We start from the raw sequence: 18,811 nt of genomic DNA on the forward strand, positions 1-18,811 counted from the left end.
AATTTTGAGAAACAATGTAAGCAGCAATACATGTTACAATCAATGCAAAATCTAGTAGTCCTCTGGCGACATTGTTCATTATTACATAATGCTCTTGTTCGTATCCATGAAAAAAAAGAACTTTTTATTCTTGATGATTTTTCCGAAAAGCGCATCGTTTATTGTAAAAAAATTCATGAATGTTTTCACAAAAATTTTGCCATTAAGACGCCATTTTGATAATACTAAAACGAAAAATCGATCTTTGAACCATGGATTCTCAAAGTTTAGACATTTATTCCACCAGTTAGTGAGATTCCAGGTTAATTACAGACTCGAAAAGCTTTGGAAAATGGTTCACAAAAAAAAAAAATTGGCACGAAAAATCACGTTTTTTTTTGTTTAAACTGCATTTTGGGATAATAAGAAATTTTTTTGAGGAATGTCATTGGCACCGTCGGAAAGGGGAGATCTTAAGCAATAAAAATATATGTGTCTCAATTTTTTCTAGTGTCGAATAGTCTTAGTTGTTGGCCGTTGAAAAGCAGTGTCCCGGTAGTGGCGTTTTGGCCGTTTAAGGGTTAAATCGTTTGAGCTGAGGAGAAAAAAAAGTTGTGGGTTTGCATTCGACAAAAGTGCAACAAAAATTTAAATCAGTAAAATTTAAAGGTTTCAAATTTTCAAGCTTTTACTAGTCGCTCTACTAAACGTATTAAAATTGTGTATTTAACTAATTTTACTTTTTCTTTTACTTTTTTTATATCGCTGTAAATGGAGTTCCAACGCCTTCAGTGTATCAATTTAAAAAAAAAAAATTCTTTAATGACAGAAGTAGTTTAAAAATCATTTAAGAGCATTAAAAAATTCAACATTTTATATAAAGATTGTTTGTTCTTTTCGACTTGTAAAAATAAATATTTAATCTTTCCCCTGTTTTCCCCTTTTTCGTGAGAAAATTGCCATATGTCTCCTTTTTTTAAACTCTTTTTGCGCTGTGATCCGTAAGGTTGAATGATTCAAATCGAAAATATTAATTTTCAACAAAACGGCTCATTTTCAACCAAATAGTTGAATGCTCTGCAATTTTATACCGGAATAGACAGACTATCAAAAAAAGAATTAAATCTCCAACAAAGTTCTTCAACTTTCAGCCGAATAGTTGAAGTTTTAAGAAAATAGCTGGACCACTGAACCCTTTACTAATTTTTTTTCTGCCAAAAAAGATGAATTTTCATTCCAAAAACAACATTTCTCAACAAAAGAGTTGAAGTTTCAAAACAAAAATTTTGGTTATTTTTCAACGAAATAGTTGACCATTCGACCAAAACAGTTTATTTTTAAATAAAAGACATGAATTTTCAGTCAAAATAGATGAATCATCAACGAAAAATATAATATTTGAGATTATTTCTACCAAACAAGATTTTCATTTTAAACTAAATACAGTTGAATTCAACCAAAAAATCCTCACCCAATCAGATTAATTTTCTACTAAAATAGTTGAATTTTCAAGAATAAGAAATTAGATTTTTCTGCCAAAAGATGTGAATTTTGAAACGAAAAAGGCTAAATTCGAACCAAGAAAGACAAAGAAAAAAATCTAGCGAATTGTTGAACTTTCAAACCAAAAAGACGAATTTTCTACAAAACTATTGCATTTTCAAACCGCAAATACGAATTCTATGAATTTTTGACCAAAATAGATAAATTCTTAACGAAACAAAAAATATTTGATATCATTTAAAAAACAAAAGTTTTTTATTTGAAATAAAACAAATAAAACCAAAAAAGTCGTATTTTAAACAGCAAAAAATGATATTTTTATTTCCAAAAAACGTAAGTTTTAGAACAAACAACCAAATTTTGAACCAAGAAAGAAAAAAAATTTCCATTCAGTTGTAAAATTTTCCAGTCAAAAAGAGGAATTTTCTACAAAACAGTCGAATTTTCGGACCGAAAATATGAATTTTGAACAAAAAAGTTACTTTTTAACCATATAGTTGAACTTTTTAACAATAGTGGAATTTTAACAAAATACATGCATTTTTAACCAAAATAGACAAATTAAAAAAAAATAGCTGAATTCTTAACCAAAAGATATTAATTTTCTGCCTATAACTGTCTTCAAAGTAACTAAAATTAAAGCTCCAAGTTACATCACAAATCGAAACTTTTTTAAAAAAATTTTTTGTGATCATTTGAAGTAAGATATGCGATTTTGTACGAAAAATGTCGTCATTTTTTAAGTGAAAAACAACGTCCATATTAAAAAATTTAAACAAAAATATCGTTGGGGGGGGGGGGGGTTATATGTGGAAAAAGTTTACTAAGTTTGAGAAGGATCGTTTCAGTAATTTTTGCAAAATCGCTGGAACGGACTTTTAAAAAGTGGTTTCGATAAAAACTCGTTTGAAGTTTTTAACATGAAAAAAGTGAAGAAAAAAATGCATTTTTTTTAACGATTTCAGCTCCTTTTTCCATTACACTGTGCACACTTCACGAACGTAGAAAATGTAGTGAAAACTAATAAAAAGTCTATTATTTTATAGTATTTTTTATTGTCTTCTGGCACGTTCTTATATTTTCAAGCGCTATGAGGAGGGTCGGCTTTAAATCTTTAACTTCAAGAGTTCTGCTCCGATTGACTTGAAATTTTGACACAAAATGTATGATTAGTTTTTCTATGAAAATTAGGGGGACCAGGGTGGCCACTGGACCAGAAACCCGGGAAAAACCCGGACATGACAATGAATTTTTTTTTGACCTCGAATTTTACAAATTTGTAGAAAAACAATCTATCCACGCTCGATTTGAACAGTTTTTAAATAATTAGTGGAATTGTTATGTTTTTCAATTATGTTATTATTTAGCTTACAATGCGTAATTCAAAATTTTTTTACTTTAAAAATTTTCCATTTAAAATTTGTATTTCTAAGCTTACTTTTTTAATTTAAAGAATGTTTAAATGCTTTCTTAAAGGCCTGAACAAATAAAAAATAAAAGCCTTCGATGTTGAAAATTTTACGTAAAAAAAACATTTTTATTTAATATATAAATAATTTTTTTAATTTATCTGTACTTTAAATAATAAAAAGTGAACAGAAACGAATTTGACAGAACGATTTTAAACCAGTTCAAAATTTGAGAATTTTCAGATTTTAACGTTAAAACTTAAACGGTTTCAATTTGAAAGGCTTAGTCATTAAACAAATGTGAATGTGTGACTGAAAGTTTATGAACACTATCTTCAACTTAAAAATAAATTCATAATAATATATTCTTAATTAAAAGACTTTATTAAATTTAAAATATTGTTTCAGTCTAAAATATTCAATTTTTAACCCATTCAATTTCAAGTTTTTAATTTAAAAAAAGTTTAATTTTTTAATATTTAGCAATATTTGAATTTTTATTTAAGACAAGTAAATTGAAACTAAATATTTAAAAGTAAAGAATCTTTAACTGAATTGTTTGAAATAGAAAACCTGGAACCGTTAAAATTTTATTGGTGTATTTGAAAAATGCTCAATTTGTAAGTGAAATTTTAAATTTTTGATTTATAGTTTGGAAATTTACATTTGTAGAAAAAAATTGAGTAAATTTAAGAGATATTTGGGAGTTTTTAAAAGATTAAAAATTATCATGCAAATTTTAAAAAGTTTTCTTCAAATCTTCTAGAATCTTTTTTGAAAATGTTGTTTAAATCTTTTAAAAACTTCTTAAATATTCTCTTAAAATAATTTTTCAGAATGAAAAGTTATTTTTAATATTCCTAGGAATCTTAAAAAAAAAAAATTTATTCTTTTGAAGCCCTTTTCAATTCTTAAAAACAATCTATTTTTTTGTTGAAAATCTGCGATAAATTTTCAATTGTTATTTATACATCCAAATTGTAAAGAAATTTTCTAAAATTTACAAGATTTTCTGCAAATTGTAGAAAAAATTCAATTCATTTTGAAAGATATTTAGGAGTTCTGAAAAAATTTCAAAAATAATTTTTAATTTAAACCCAATTTAAAACAAGTTCTAGATTTCTCAAGATTTTGAAATAAAAGTTGGAAGCTGTTCAGTAAACAAAATTTAAATATTTAATGTTTCTAGCTTAAAATTCCTTAAAATTATATAATTTTGAAAATTTTAAAGTTTATTGATTGATTTTTTAATTTAGAGCATTGAAAATGATAACGTGGATTTATATTTTTTTAAAATGAAAAATGTTAGTACTTTCAATTTGATATGCGTAAATTATTAGGCATTTCAGTATAAAAATTTTGTATTAAAAACTTCTAAATTAAAATTTTAAAAGTTCAAAATTTAACAGTTCCACTTTGAGTGCTTTCATTTAAAGTTCAGTTTTTATCACCTCAAGTGGAAAAGTTTGTAGCTTTAGTGTTCCATTTTTTAAATTTCATTCACCGTGAAAAATGTTTTCGAAATTCCGGGAAATGACCGGGAATTTATTTCGTCATTTAAAACGGCCACCCTGAGGGAAATATTGTCAATTTATTATTATAAGAAGTAAAAGAAGTTGTGAGAAAAATGTTTAATTTATGTTTGATGTTTGGCCATTTCCAGATGGTAGTTTATTGTACGAAAGAGTCCCGAATAAACCAGAACTGGACAGACTGCCATTAACACCGCCACAACCTCAGCCTGCCATGCAGGCGCAACAAACCATTTTGAAACGCACAAGGCCCTTCGACGAGATTAACGGTTCGGATGGTAAGTCGTCAAAAACACTATATCTCCAGTACTCATGGTGTGCATGCATGAATTCCCATATTGAATATTATCTCTGTTTGTTGGCTTCTACTCTGATGTGGATTGGGATGAAGGTAAAGAAATTGATGAATACAAAATGCATAGAAAAATGTATACCAATCCTGAGGATAAATGTGCAATTTTTGAAACAATTTTATAAACAAAAAAATCTAACCTATTGAGCAGTTAGACTTTCGTGTATCAAAAGAAGTCGAAAATAGAATACTACTTTGAAGGAAAGAGGCCTCACAACCCTACATTCAGTGGGGATATTGAATTCTTTTGATATATTTGCGGGAATTTTAAATGATTCCAAAGGATTTTTGACTAATTTGAAGGTATTTCATTTGGTTTTAATTATGTTAGGATAAAGCCTTTTTTCTATTTCCTTTTTACAGGACCTATAAGGTTTTAATCGATTTTAAAAGATTTCACAGATTTTAAGGGATTTCAAAGCTCATAAGGTATTTTAAGAAAAATGTTCCAAATTTTAGGAAATATTCCCAGATTTCATAGAAATTTTCACAAGATTTATTAATGCATTGGTCATTCTGAAAATTTCTGGAACAAGATTCTAGAAACGGTGAAGCTAATACAGATTGCGTCAAATAAAATTGTTTTTTTTTCTTATTCATTCCAGAATGTTTCAGAGTGACTGAATCACCCTGAATTCTCAATAATTATTGAGAATGATTATAATCGTTGGAATTCCTTCAAAAATGTAATTCACTTGAATTTTTTCTAAATTTCTTCAATTCTTAATTCAATTGATTTTCTTTTTAATTTTTAAAAGTATTTTTTCTAATTCCTTGGTATTTTCTGGATCCTTAAAAATTTCAAGATTTTAAAGAATTTTAAATATTTTAGATCATTTTAAAAGATTACAAAAAAAAATTGTCATGGATTTAAGAAATTTAATGGGATTATAAAGGATTGGAAATATTTTAAGAAATTTTAAGATTCCCAGAACTTTTTTACTTATTTCAATAGCTTGAAGAAATTTCAGACCTTGAAATATTTCAGGATATTTTAAAAGATCCCAAGGCATTTTCAAGAGATTTAAACAATTTCAAGGGATTTCGAAGGGTTTTATGCATTTTAAGAGGTTTTAATATTTCAAATATTATATTTATATTTCAAAGAATTTATTCACAAAAAGTGAGGAATTTCGTAGGCGTAGGATTTCAAAGATTTGAAGAGAGTTGAAAATATTGTTTGCAATTTTAAAAGATTTGCTCAAAGTCGCCAATTTTTAAAATGATTCAGGAAATCTTAACAAAAGCTTTTATGTGTAGTTTTGAAAAATAATTCGGGTTAAAATTGTTTATTTAACCGTTTTTATATAGAGTTTTAGTTTTTGCTTTCTCTATTGGGAAAGGTTACAATTCTTATTTAATCCTAATGATCAAGGCCTCATTTTATTCTTTGAAGGATTCTCTATAATTCTATTTGGGTTGTGTTAATTAAAATTTAAACCTAATTGTTTATAGCAATAATAACGGAATGATTTTTATATTATAGTTTTGTAAAAATAAGATCCACCCAAAGAGAAATCTAGAGAATCCTTCGAAGAATAAAATGGGACCTTGATCTAATGATCATATTATATTAGAATTGTAACTTTTCCATAAATAGATAGGAGAAACTAAACTTGTAAATAACTACTGTTGCATAAACAATTTTAACTTCAATTATTTTTTTTGGAAGTATGTCTAGAAGCGTCCGTCAAGATTTACAGAAATTAATAATAGATCTATTTTTGGCGATTTTATAAATCATTGCAAAGAAAGGCAAATTTTCAGCTTGAATTTTTATGAATTTCATCGAATTCTTCTATTTCCCTTAAATTCCTCTAAATTCACTCAAATTTTACTGAAATCAATGACATTTTTTCGATTTTTAAACTTATTTCCAATTCACTTGAATTCTGCTAAATTTATTCAATCGATTTTTTTCTTTTTCAACAGTTTTTATTTAATTGATCCTAAATTCTTTTGAATTTCCTTGAGTTTTTCTAATCTCGTTTCCAACTTACTGAATTCAATGAAGTTATTCCATAGTTTTGAGTTGTTTTCAATTTGATTTTTTTTGAATTCACCTTAAATATTTATGAATTTCACCAAATTTTTCTCGTTTACTCTACTTATATCTCTAAATTCATTCCAATTTTACGGAAATCGATGTTTGCTTTTTTTTATTTAAAATTTTTTTCAATTGATTTGAATTATTTTGAATTTGCCCTGCATTGTTTTGAAGTCTTATGAATTTACCCTGAATTTTTTACCTTTTGAGCGCGAAAAAAGTACCCAATAAATGTGACAAGTACTCTTTGCTTCCTGTATTTTATCCCATAGGGACTGTGAGGCCTGGAAAGAAAATAGGTTATAAAGATATATTTAAAAATGTTGTTGAATTTTGAGTTACATTTATCGGCAGCAGTTAAAATTAATATTGATGGCGATATCTTTGAATGGTGAATTAACGATGATTTTCTTTCACTTTTTCAAGGTATTGCCCTGAATGCAGGGCTTCCTGGTGGACCACCGCCAAAAAGAATGCACCATGTCCAGCCTCTACATCCAAAACACATCGTCGATCACGTACCTCCATCGGTAATGCCTGTCGCTCCACCACTCAATGGACGAGCAGCCCACGCTCACGGTATGCCACATGACCAGCCCATGTCCAGGAGCAATGCTCGAAAGCAAGTCATTTCGTGGATGGATGCCCCGGACGATGTTTACTTCAGAGCTACCGACCAGACGAAGTAAGCTCTTAAAACATTCCACAAAATTTCATGAAAACTAGATAGAAAATTTTTTCAATCAATTGATGGAAAAATATGCATTTTGCTTAAGGAGGTTGGTGCAGGTATTTAAAAGTCATACAACTATGTGATAAAAGCTTCCTCTTTGAATGCAAAATTTTTATCTCACTATAAATGTGTCTACAATTTCCAGTGTATTGACACACTACCAGTCAAAAATAATGCGTTAACGCTGCCATTATTTTCTATAAATTTGTTTCGCGCTACCTTGGCGTAGGGGTGTGCGAAAGCTCGTCTTGCGCGAGCCGAAAAAAAACTCATGGCCCGACAACAGATCGTGGACCGAAAATAAAAGTTTTCTCACAGCTCACAATGCGTTAAAAGGAGACGTCTCGAAGCAAATTTTTTCTTCAAATTGATAAAAAGCCAGGTTTTTAAAGAAAATATGTTTTTCTTGCGTATCAACGGCACGTGAGTTTTTTTTCAGCCCGCTAGCTTTTTCACATCCCTACCTCGCCCGTTATATTTATTTTTTGTTAAATTTATATTACCTCATTTTTAATTTTCAAAAGTTTCAGAATGTATTTTAATGAATGTGTATTTTAAAAACTGAGAATCGTATTTCGATTCGAGTAAAATAACAGAATCTTACACAAATATGTAAATTCTGTTTAATTTACACAATAGTTTTTCAGAAAGTTTATGAATCAAATAATTTTTTTTTTTTATGATAAGAAAGGATCTATGATATGCTGAACAATTATCGAAGGTGTGCGTGATGTTAGGGGCGCGAAAACGAATTTTGTAGTGTTGTCTTTGGACAAGAATTGTATACAACTTCTCTTTTTTTAAATGAAATTTTGAACAAAATCAAAGTTGCACAAAAGTTCATGTAACTATTAAATAATTTAATTTTAATCATTGATTTCTTTCAATATTATAAATTAATAAAATCTTACTCCTTTTTTGTTGAATCCTTTAATAAAATAAGTCAGTTGATTCGTTTTTATTCCAACAATTTAAAAATAAATACATCAGTGTCGAATTATACAAATATTTACAATTTTAAATTCGACTATTTCAACATTATAATACAAATTAACTTGTTTTTATGTGCTTTTTAGATTTTAAATTTAATTCTGTTTTATTGTGGCCTTTTACAGCATCTCGACTCTACTTTAATTGTTCAACAGAGGATCAAAGATCAACAGAAACATTGAAACAAAAACGTTTTGCTTGCTAAAAACGATAATGTTAAATTTTTAGTCACATAACATTCTAAAGATATTGATATGAAAGTGAGGATCCCTAGAGTGAGAATCACATCGTCTACTAGTTATTGCATACCAAAAATTAAAAGTAGTGTTTGGCCCCATTTTCTGTACAATCTTGAGTGCTAATGACATGTCTGGGATTTAGTTGTACATTTTTTTCTTGAAGCACATACAGGCCTGCTAGCGAGTAACATTTTCTCCTAATTTTAAAGGAATTTTTTTCTCTCATTCTCCTCATTTTCACCTTACCTTGTTCACAATTTGTTGCAACTGCAATCAATTTCTTACTTTCAAATATCAAAACGAATTTTGTTTTTCGGTGGTGGAGACCAAACAAAACTGCAATATGCCACATGGTGACAAAAATTCGAACTGGAAAGAACAGTTACGATCTTATGGAAAAATGCGAAACCGAGAACATTTTTTAAATTCTCTGAGATTTCTTTGAATCATTTTCCATTTGAAATCATTAATATTCAAATATTTTAATATAGAATATTTTATAAACGGAATAAAACAGTATTTCATCTACAAATTTAAATTTTTTTAAATTTATTAATTCATTTAAAAAAAAGTATTTTCTATTATAAAAGATGGTTTTTTGACAACATAATTAAATTATTAACATACTAGTTGAATATTCAACCTAAAAAGACAAATTGCCAACGAAAAAGTGTCATAGTTTATATTTCAATAAAAAAGAATGAAATTTATACCACAAAAAATTAATTTTCCTCGTAACTGATGCATTTTTACACAACAATAATGAAATTTCAAACTGAAAAATTATTTTTTACCAAACAATGCGAATTTTCAATTAAAAAAGAGCAATCTTAAAAAAATGAAAGTTACATTTTTTGTTAAAAAATGAATTTTACACGCAACAAAAAGAATATATTCCACTAAACAGTTAAATTTTCAACCAAAGAAAATAAAAAGAAAATTTCAATAAAAAATATATACATTTAACAATGTAATTCAATTTTTAGCCAAGTAGTTGAATTTTAAATTAAAAAAGATTATATTTCAAGAAAATAATTAAACTTTCAACCGAACAGATGAAATTTTAACTAAAAATATAAATCTTTAGCAAACAAACAAGAAATTTGTTAACAATTTGATTCAACCAAATCTTTCAAACAAATTAGTTAAATACTCAAGAAGAATGACTTTTTTACTAAATCGTTGAATTTTCTATTATATAGTTGCATTTTTATCAAAAAAAGCTGAAATTTCTCTTCAAGCAGAAAATTTTTTATTACAAAAACAAAAAGTTGAGCTTTTATCTAAAAAAGATTCCACTTGATTCTGCAAGATCAAAAATGGATATTTTAAATAAAAAAATAAACTTGTTTCTTCGACCAAAAAGAATGAATTTTTAACAAAATAGTTGAATTTTCTACCAAAAAGTTGAATTTTTATCCAAAAAAGAGGTTTTTTTTCTTAAAACAGATGGGTTTTTAATTAAATTAAAAAATTTTTATAGTTGAATTTTCATCCAGAAAATATTTCAGTTCTTTTTTCAGCACCCAACTATTATATTTATACAGTAGAATTTTCAACAAAAAATTATGACTTTTTAACATAATTGTTGAATTTTCAAACAAACAATTGAATTTGTATACAATCAAGATAAAAAAATTCCAAAGCATGTGAATTTTTAAATAAAAAAGACAATCTTTAAAAAAAAAGAGTTGAATTTTCAACCGAAGAGTTACAGTTTTATTCAAGAAAAATTCCCAAAGAAAATTCCAGTTCACTTTCTAACACGAAATGACCAAAATAATAACTGTAAACAATTTGTAACCAAAATGGATGTATTTTTAAGAGAATTATGAAATTTTCAACCAAATATTAAAACTTATAACTTAAAGGATAATCTTTAGAAGAAAGTCGTTGCCAATTCAGATTCGAGATTCTTCAGCTTAAAATTAGATTTTTCAATTTCAAACGCTTTGAATTAGAAATAATATAATTTCAACTCCATTATAATAAAATTGTCCATTTAACAAAAATTAGAACCTGAAAATTTTCAATTTGGAACAGTTTTAATTTAATAAAATACAATTTTAATTCCTTTGAATTATAAATGATAGAATTTTTAGAATTCTATTCGGAAAATATTTCATTTTCAACGTTTTGTACTTGTCCTATTTTCGAAATTTTATTTTAATCTTAATTCATGGAAATTCAAAAAATTCTACACAAAAAAAAAACAAACAGTCATTGTACTATTTATTGTGATTTTCAAAAGATTATAAACTTTAATGGGCTTATTTTGAAGAAAACATGAACTCAAAGTAATTTTTTATTAATTTATACATAAAATATTCACTATTTAAAAATTTGATCTAAAAGTTAGGTTAGAAATCGTATTTAAATTCCAATCGTCTATTATTGGTTTTTTTTGCATAATCTGGAAAACATTTGTCACAATTTGTTCACAAAAAAATCGTAAAAACACTTTTATGCCAACATTAAAATACATTTTTAAAATTCTACCTACTCTTTCTAGTTCCAGTTTTCGGCACCAGGTGGCGAAATGCTGGACCACCATTCCCAACACGAAACATTTTTTTTTACTAAGTTATGAATATTAGAAATTTTGAAGATGGTGACGTATCTTATGAAAACTGTATTGACATTTTTCTCTAAGTGTTGCAGTATCTAAAACAAAATTGTTATTTGACTTGTCTTTCTTGATTTTGATAGATCATTTCGTTTCATTTGAAAATCCGCAAAAAAACTTTTAAAATGACGTCAGTTTTTCTGAAAATCTTCAAATTTATTTATCCCTAAAAGGGCCATCGTTTTATTTTTTCTTGATTTTTCTTCTGAGTTCGTTCCAATATGGTGCAATTTATTTGAAAATAGTGTTTCTTGTTCCCGCTTCTCGGGGAATAGAACAGTTTTACTAACTGCGTCGCCATCTTCAAAAGTTCTAATGCTGATAATTTAATATAAAAAAGTCATCTAATCCGTCAAAAAAGAATTTAATTGTTTTTACGAAAGCATAAAATGTGTATATTACTTTTCTATAAAAAAAAAAATGTTTTTCCACTGAGATGAAACTAAACTGCTTATAAACTTTGGTTTCGAGATTGGCCAATTTAAAATTACAAGCCTTTTTAACTTAACTCTTTAATTATTTAAAATATTTTATTAAGAGGTTTTTGTCATTTTTTAAAAACTTGGAATGTCACTAGCAGACCTGTACATGTTAACACCCCCCAAACCTAAAGTATTTGATTCTTTGAATCGAAACTTTAAAAGCAGTATTATTTAGAAATGATGAATTTTTTTTAGAATTTTGTATAGTTTTTAAACAAATCGAAAAATTCTAATACTTAACTGATTTTAAATTTTAGCGTCGGAAATCACTCGTCTGAAAGAAAAGTTTCAAGAAGAAAAGTGCCATACACGTGGATGATAAACTGCAAGTAGGGAACAACTTTAAAGTTTAAAATATAATTATTATAGAAGTATTCCATGTTAAGTAAAATTTTGTTTAAAGTTTTCAATTTTGATAATATGTAATTGTTGCATACTATTGACTGCACTAAACATTTGTGTTAAAAGAGTTAGCAAAATTTACGATATTTTCAATTGAAAATTCTAATAACATTTTTTAAATGGCGTTTTAACTTCGTCATCATTGTTCCTAAAAAAAAGTGCCCTGTTTCAAACTTGAAGAGACAATGTTAGATTTAACGAGAAAATTTAAAATACTTGATCAAATCGAAAAATTTGTCTATTTATTTAAAAAATGTTTATTGTTTTGTTTAATTTAATAGACTCACGGCTGGATGACAGCCGGTGAGTTTAATTATAAACAGATAATATTAAACTTTACCTTAAGCTGTCAAAAAATGATGGAAAATTTGTTAATTTTTTTTGACTTTCATGAGTATTAAATGAAAGAAGAAGTCAATCTTGCAATCGGCAGGTAATAGAAATTATTCGCTTCTAATAAAGCAGTGTCTAGAATGTAAATGATAATAATACTATTCCAACTTTTGCTTAAATTGTGATTTAAGCGAAAAATTTGGTGTGTGTTCTTTGCGTCATTCAATAACTTTTGGTAAGGGGTTTTATATAATTGTAGGAATTCATAAAGATTTTATAAAGAAATAATTGTTATGTCTGGACTTTTTGGCCTGTATCTTGCATTTTTTCAAACGAAACTATGATTTTTTTAATAGAATCCACCGCTATTTTAAAATAGAGAAAATCTATTATGATTAAACAAAATTTTAAACGACAAAAAAATAAAAAATTGCAATTTTGAATCTATGATTTTAACACAGAAATGTTGTATAATCCACATACCAAATTTCATGTTTTTGTATGAATTTTAGCAAAAGTTGTAATATTTGCAGTGTAACGCTTACACATATTATGGTATTAGTTTGAAAAATTTGTTACTCAAGGATATCAAAAAACATATTTTTCAGATTTTTTTTTGTCAGCTTAAGGAAGCTTTGAATATTAATTTTATCAATATCCGATAATTGTTTTATTACAAATCTGTTTACAAAAATAATTTGTCATAACTCGTTCTTCTCCAGAATATGAATAGAGTTTTAAAACCTATCTGGTTTTGATAACGTAGAAATAATAGAAGTTTAACATGTATGAGTACTTTAAGGGCAATACAAAATCTTGAATTTTCTTCTCGATACCAACTTCCTTAAGCTGAAAATTTTCACAACTAATATTAAAGCTCCAATTGATTTTTTTTCTCAATAATTCAGTATGAGGCATTTCACGTCAAATGTCCCAATTTAAATATCGATCTTTTTTTTGCGCCTCGGTCACTAAGAATTCAATATCAGATCTAGATTTTTGAAAATCAAAATTAGTTTAGACTTTCGAAATGATAATGAAAAATTATCTTCATCTAATGTTGTGTTAAGGATGTACAATCAATCTCGAAGTTTCCTATCTTTAAAATGATTGATAAAATCGACAAAAAAAGATCTATTAATAATTTCTGTACATTTTGATGGAGGCTTCTAAGCACACTTCAGAAAAGAATAATTCGGGTTATAATTGTTTATTTAACAGTAGTTATTTAAATGATTAGTGTTTCCTTTCTCTTTAGGGAACAGTCACAATTCTTATTTAACCCTGAAAGTGCATTGTGGGTTCCTGACACCCCAAGAAATTTTCAAACTCTTATAAACCATACTTAATTCGAAAAAATTCAGAAAGTGTCGCCATCTAGCTTTAGTTGGGCAAACTAACTGTAAGTAAAGTCGTTAGCATACTGCGTCAAGCGCCAGTCTGCTAGCAGCAGCTGCTAAAAGTAGAGGTAAAAAAAAACGCGGGGTGTAAATAAATATCTTTTTTGAAAGCACCCATGATGCGATATTTTTTTAATGAAAGTACACTATTTCAAAAGTATAGTCATGAATTTTCAGGTTGAAATAATTAAAATTGCGTGAGTTATGAATGTTTAAGTAAAAAGCTAATTTTTTCACTTTTTTAAAAATAATTTTTTTTAACAAACTTAAAATAAATAAACGGCTATAAAATATACTCCGCCTTATAAAATATACCTTAAACTATATTGGATTGTTTTATTGTGACAAAATGTTTAATAGGGATTAAACAATACATGATTAAATACACTGGGGTATCAAACGCCCACGATGCACTTTACCGTGATTTTGACCATGTATGCACTTTGAGGGTTAATTCTAATGATCAAGGTCTCATTTTATTCTTCGAAGGATTCTCTACAATTCTATTTGGGTAGTGTTAATTAAAATTTAAACTATGATTGTTTATAACAATAATAATTGTATGATTTCCCAATAAATTTTTTTAAAATAAAATCAACCCAAATAGAAATTTAGAGAATCCTTCGAAGAATAAAATGAGGCCTTGATCATTAGAATTAAATAAAAATTGTAACTTTTTCCTAAAGAGAAAGGTAAAACTAAACCTTTAAATAACTACTGTTAAATAAACTGTTTTAACCTGAATTATTTTTTCTGAATTTTGCTTAGAAGCCTCCATCAAAATTTACAGAAATAAGTAATAAATACTTTTTTGTCAATTTTATAAATCATTTTAAAGATAGGCAACTTTTTAGATTGATTGTACGTAGTGTACATCCTTAAATATAAGAAATTTAAGAAAATTTAACAGTATTTATAAAGAGATAGAAGACGGAATTGGGAAAATAGTTGGAAAAAAACAATAGCAAAATTCGGAAAACTACGTTGTATATATAATTATTTGAAAACAAAAGGTAATGAAAAACCCTATTGAAGTTTAGTTAATGTTATTTATGTAATATTTCAAAACAGTTCTCCAAACGATTTGTATAAAAGCTAAAGCAAAAAAATTAATTTAAACGTCAGCCAATAAACTTGCTGAAGTGGAATATAATATTTTAATTTGAATAAAAAGTTAAAAATAATTTTTTCTATTTCTTAAAACACAATAAATAATATTTATATTAATAAATTATCAAACTAATTTCGTCAAATATTTGTTATAGTATACAAGATTATACCAGATTTACACTGATCAATTTAGGGTTTAGCGATTACATGTAATATAAAAATTAAAAATAATTTATTGAATAAGTAAAGTTTTAGAAAAAAAAATTATTTTTCAGGGGAAAAAATATAAATTATAGTTTTATAAAACTTTCAAGATGTAAATAGAATCAATGTTTTAACATCTTTGTTTTAAAGAGAGTTTTTAAAGATATAATGATAAAAGTTTAAAGAGATCAATTAGAGCAATAATTTTTTATATTCGTCACTGACGATTAAATAACATCTTTTCAAATATAAATTTATTTCAATTTAATGAGTAAGTTTAAACTCTATAAAATTCAAAGTTTTCTTCGGGAAATTTTTTTACATTAAAAAAAAAACAGTTTTTTCTACTTTAAAAGATAGCTCTTTAACCAAGTACTGGAATTTTCAACAAAATAGTTGAATATTCGACCTAAAAAGACAAATTGTCAACGAAAAAGTGTCATAGTTTATATTTTAATCAACAAAAAATTAAATTTATACAACAATAGAGAAGAACTTTAAAACCAAAAAGACGAATTTCCAATAAATAAAGATTTTTCACTCAAAAAATAAAGAACAGTTTGTCTAAATTATTGAACCTTCAAACCAGTTGTATGACTGTTCAACAAAAAATTAATTTTTCACGAAACTGATGCATTTTTACCAAAAAAAAAGGAAATTTCAAACTAAAATATAATTTTTTCACACAAAAAACGCGACTTTTTAATAAAAAAATATAACAAGAAATAATTTTCTACCAAAAAGGATGACTTTTTAACAAAATTGTTGAATTATCTAACAAGTAGTTGCATTTTTATCAAAAAATATTAAATTTATTTCAAAGCAGAAGAATTTTATATTACAAAAAGTTGAATTTTCATCAAAAAAAGATTCTAGTTAACTCAGTAGTCAAAAATTGAATTTTTGTAACAAATAACAAAGTTTCTACGAAAAAATTGAATTTTCAATTCCAAAAGACGAATTTTTTCAACCAAAAAGGATGAATTTTTAAAAAAATAATTAAATTCTGTACCAAATAGTTGCATTTTTATCCAAAAAAGATCAATTTTGTAATAAAACAAATTCATATCCATAAAATATTTCAGTTCATATTTCAATACCAAAATATACATTTTAAACAAAAAGTAAATTTTCTACGAAATAATCAAGTTTTCAAGAAAATAGTATAATAGCTTAATTTCGAATCAAATAGTTGCATTTTTATCAAAAAAAAAAAGATTTAAAGTAGTCCGTTTACTGGGAAAGCCAATCAAAGCTATGTCCATTATATTTTTATGAAATTTGGAATTAAATATAAAATTTGTCCAGGATATTAATTACTAAATTAGGTATCAAATTTTTATGCTGATCAATATAAATAAAATGTTTTTTAAATAATAATAAAATGTTCATTTAAATGTTGATTTGATTCGATTCTAGCTACATTTTTTATTCTAGGCTACATTTTGCCAAAATTAAGCTCAAATACAATGGAAGCAAGATTAAATGTGCAGTTATTAAAATTTTACATTATATTTTCTGTCTCCAACAAAGTTTTCCTAACAATATTCAACGTGTTGTAAAGCCAAAATTAACCATTTTTGGAGCCCGCGAAAGGCCTCTCCTTAAGATCCCATGTTTTTTGACACGACTTTAAATAGTGATAATTCAAACTTTAATCTGGAAAGGGCCCCTAAAAGGGGCATTATGTGACAGAGGCTATATTTCTCCGCAAAAAAAAACAACTAATTTTAATGATTTTTCATCTGATCGATCCAGTAGCTGGAGTATCTTAATTTCTGCTAAAGCAGGTAAACTTTAAGATCAAAAAGACAAACATTAAAAAAAAGAGTTGAATTTTCAACCGAGAAGTTAACGAAAAAGTGCAATTACCTATTAATAAATTCTGAGATTCCCATAAATTCTCGGAGAATTAATTTTTTTATTATATTCTTATTCTCGTTGCCGTTCTCAAAGTAATATAACCGGCTCAGAACTCTAGTTGCGGGGTCAAGTTACGATCTAAAATATGGAGAGATGGGCAGGACTGATTTGAATATGATAAATCAATGTCATTTTTGTTTTGTTTTCGATTGGGACGCTTGACGAAAAATGCCTCATATACGTACACCTTGGCATTAGTGAATTGATTCTAAATGAATAATTTGTTATTCTTTTATTTTGTAGAAGATTTAGACGAACACTTACGATGGGAGAAATCAAGAAAGCAGCACGCAAGCCCTGGCGCAGATTGGCAACCCCTGTGCACGCAGCTCATCCACAGAGATCGGCCCGAGGCGAGGATATGGTTGTCACCCTCGACTGAATAATCTAATTACAATCCGTTAGAAAATAGGGAGGACAAGACAAGAGGAGGAGGAGGAGGAGGAGGAAGAAGAAGAAGAAGAAGAAACTGATGAGTAACCAGTTTGCGAGTCGGTCCACCGCGAAAAAATTGTGGATCTAATTGTAATGTACCACAGAGTGTTCGGAGGGCAAGCGGCGACGAATTTGAGTGGATCTGAAGAATTTTGAGCTGCAAAAATGTTGGTGCAGTCCCGCGACGTGAACCTGCTCCGAGCATTCCTCTAGCTTTTAATGAATGGATGAGATAAAGACTCCTTCAATTAATGTTGATCCAACTTAACGAATCGAGTCATTCACCGTGAATCATGATTTTCTATTCGTATTAATTAATTAATTATTGTTGTTATTAATAATAATTATTATTATTAAATGAATGTACATACACATACATACGCCACACACTCATATTCATACACGCATAGTCCTGGCAACAAGACACATTGTTGTGTCCTTGAAAAATTGGAGGCGGCAGGTCTTTCAAGCTGAGGGAAAGAAAATAATCGCTGAGTGTCGACGACGACTCGTGTGGAAATTTTTAAAAGCGAAGATTCGTCGTTTGTTGTGCAAGGCGAGAGAATGGGTGCGTAAAGTGTGAAATAATTGAGGAGCGAATGAAGATCGTGAATGTGTGCGAGAAATTGCGAGAGAGAGAGAGAGAATGGTTTCGAGAAAGTTTGAAAGAGAGAAAGAAGGAATGCTCATTGTGAATATTTTTATTAAATTTTCAAGTTTGGTGACTTCCGTCGCAACAATTAATAAATAAACATAAGCATAAGTGGGAAATGCGTTTGCTTCTTTTTCTTCAATGTCCAGTCCAAATCTAGGAAACTGCAGTGTGTCGATTTGACCTGGAATCCTGAAAAGTGCGGGAAAAAAAACGGGGAATGACCGATAATTTAATTTCAAAACCAAAAATTCCTGCCATTGGAAGATAAACAGAATGGTCTCTGAATTGGGCATTTTTTGAGACATGAAAAAGCCGGGAAAGGTCAGTCATTTATTGCGTGACCGGGAATTTTACAAATTTTTAGAAGAATAATCTGTCCAAGTTCGAAAACTTTAAGACTGTTCCATTTTTATTTTTAAGCGTATATTTTTGTTTTAAAGAGTTTTTAATTGCGTCT

The 18,811-nt window shown here is 27.5% G+C and overlaps 1 protein-coding gene across 1 annotated transcript in view; it reads left to right on the forward strand.

Moving 5' to 3' along the window:
• LOC117173850 overlaps positions 1 to 18,470 on the forward strand; it is a 23,348-nt gene extending 4,878 nt beyond the window's left edge. Inside the window, exons 2-5 of the mRNA XM_033362496.1 lie at positions 4,555 to 4,701; positions 7,249 to 7,507; positions 12,150 to 12,221; positions 17,508 to 18,470. Of these exons, the coding sequence (XP_033218387.1) occupies positions 4,555 to 4,701; positions 7,249 to 7,507; positions 12,150 to 12,221; positions 17,508 to 17,646 (617 nt within the window). The 3' untranslated portion in view covers positions 17,647 to 18,470. The remainder of the gene's footprint in view (positions 1 to 4,554; positions 4,702 to 7,248; positions 7,508 to 12,149; positions 12,222 to 17,507) is intronic.
• The last annotated feature ends 341 nt before the right edge of the window (positions 18,471 to 18,811 follow it).

This window comes from Belonocnema kinseyi, chromosome 5, assembly GCF_010883055.1.
Source record: "Belonocnema kinseyi isolate 2016_QV_RU_SX_M_011 chromosome 5, B_treatae_v1, whole genome shotgun sequence".
Lineage (NCBI taxonomy): Eukaryota > Metazoa > Arthropoda > Insecta > Hymenoptera > Cynipidae > Belonocnema > Belonocnema kinseyi.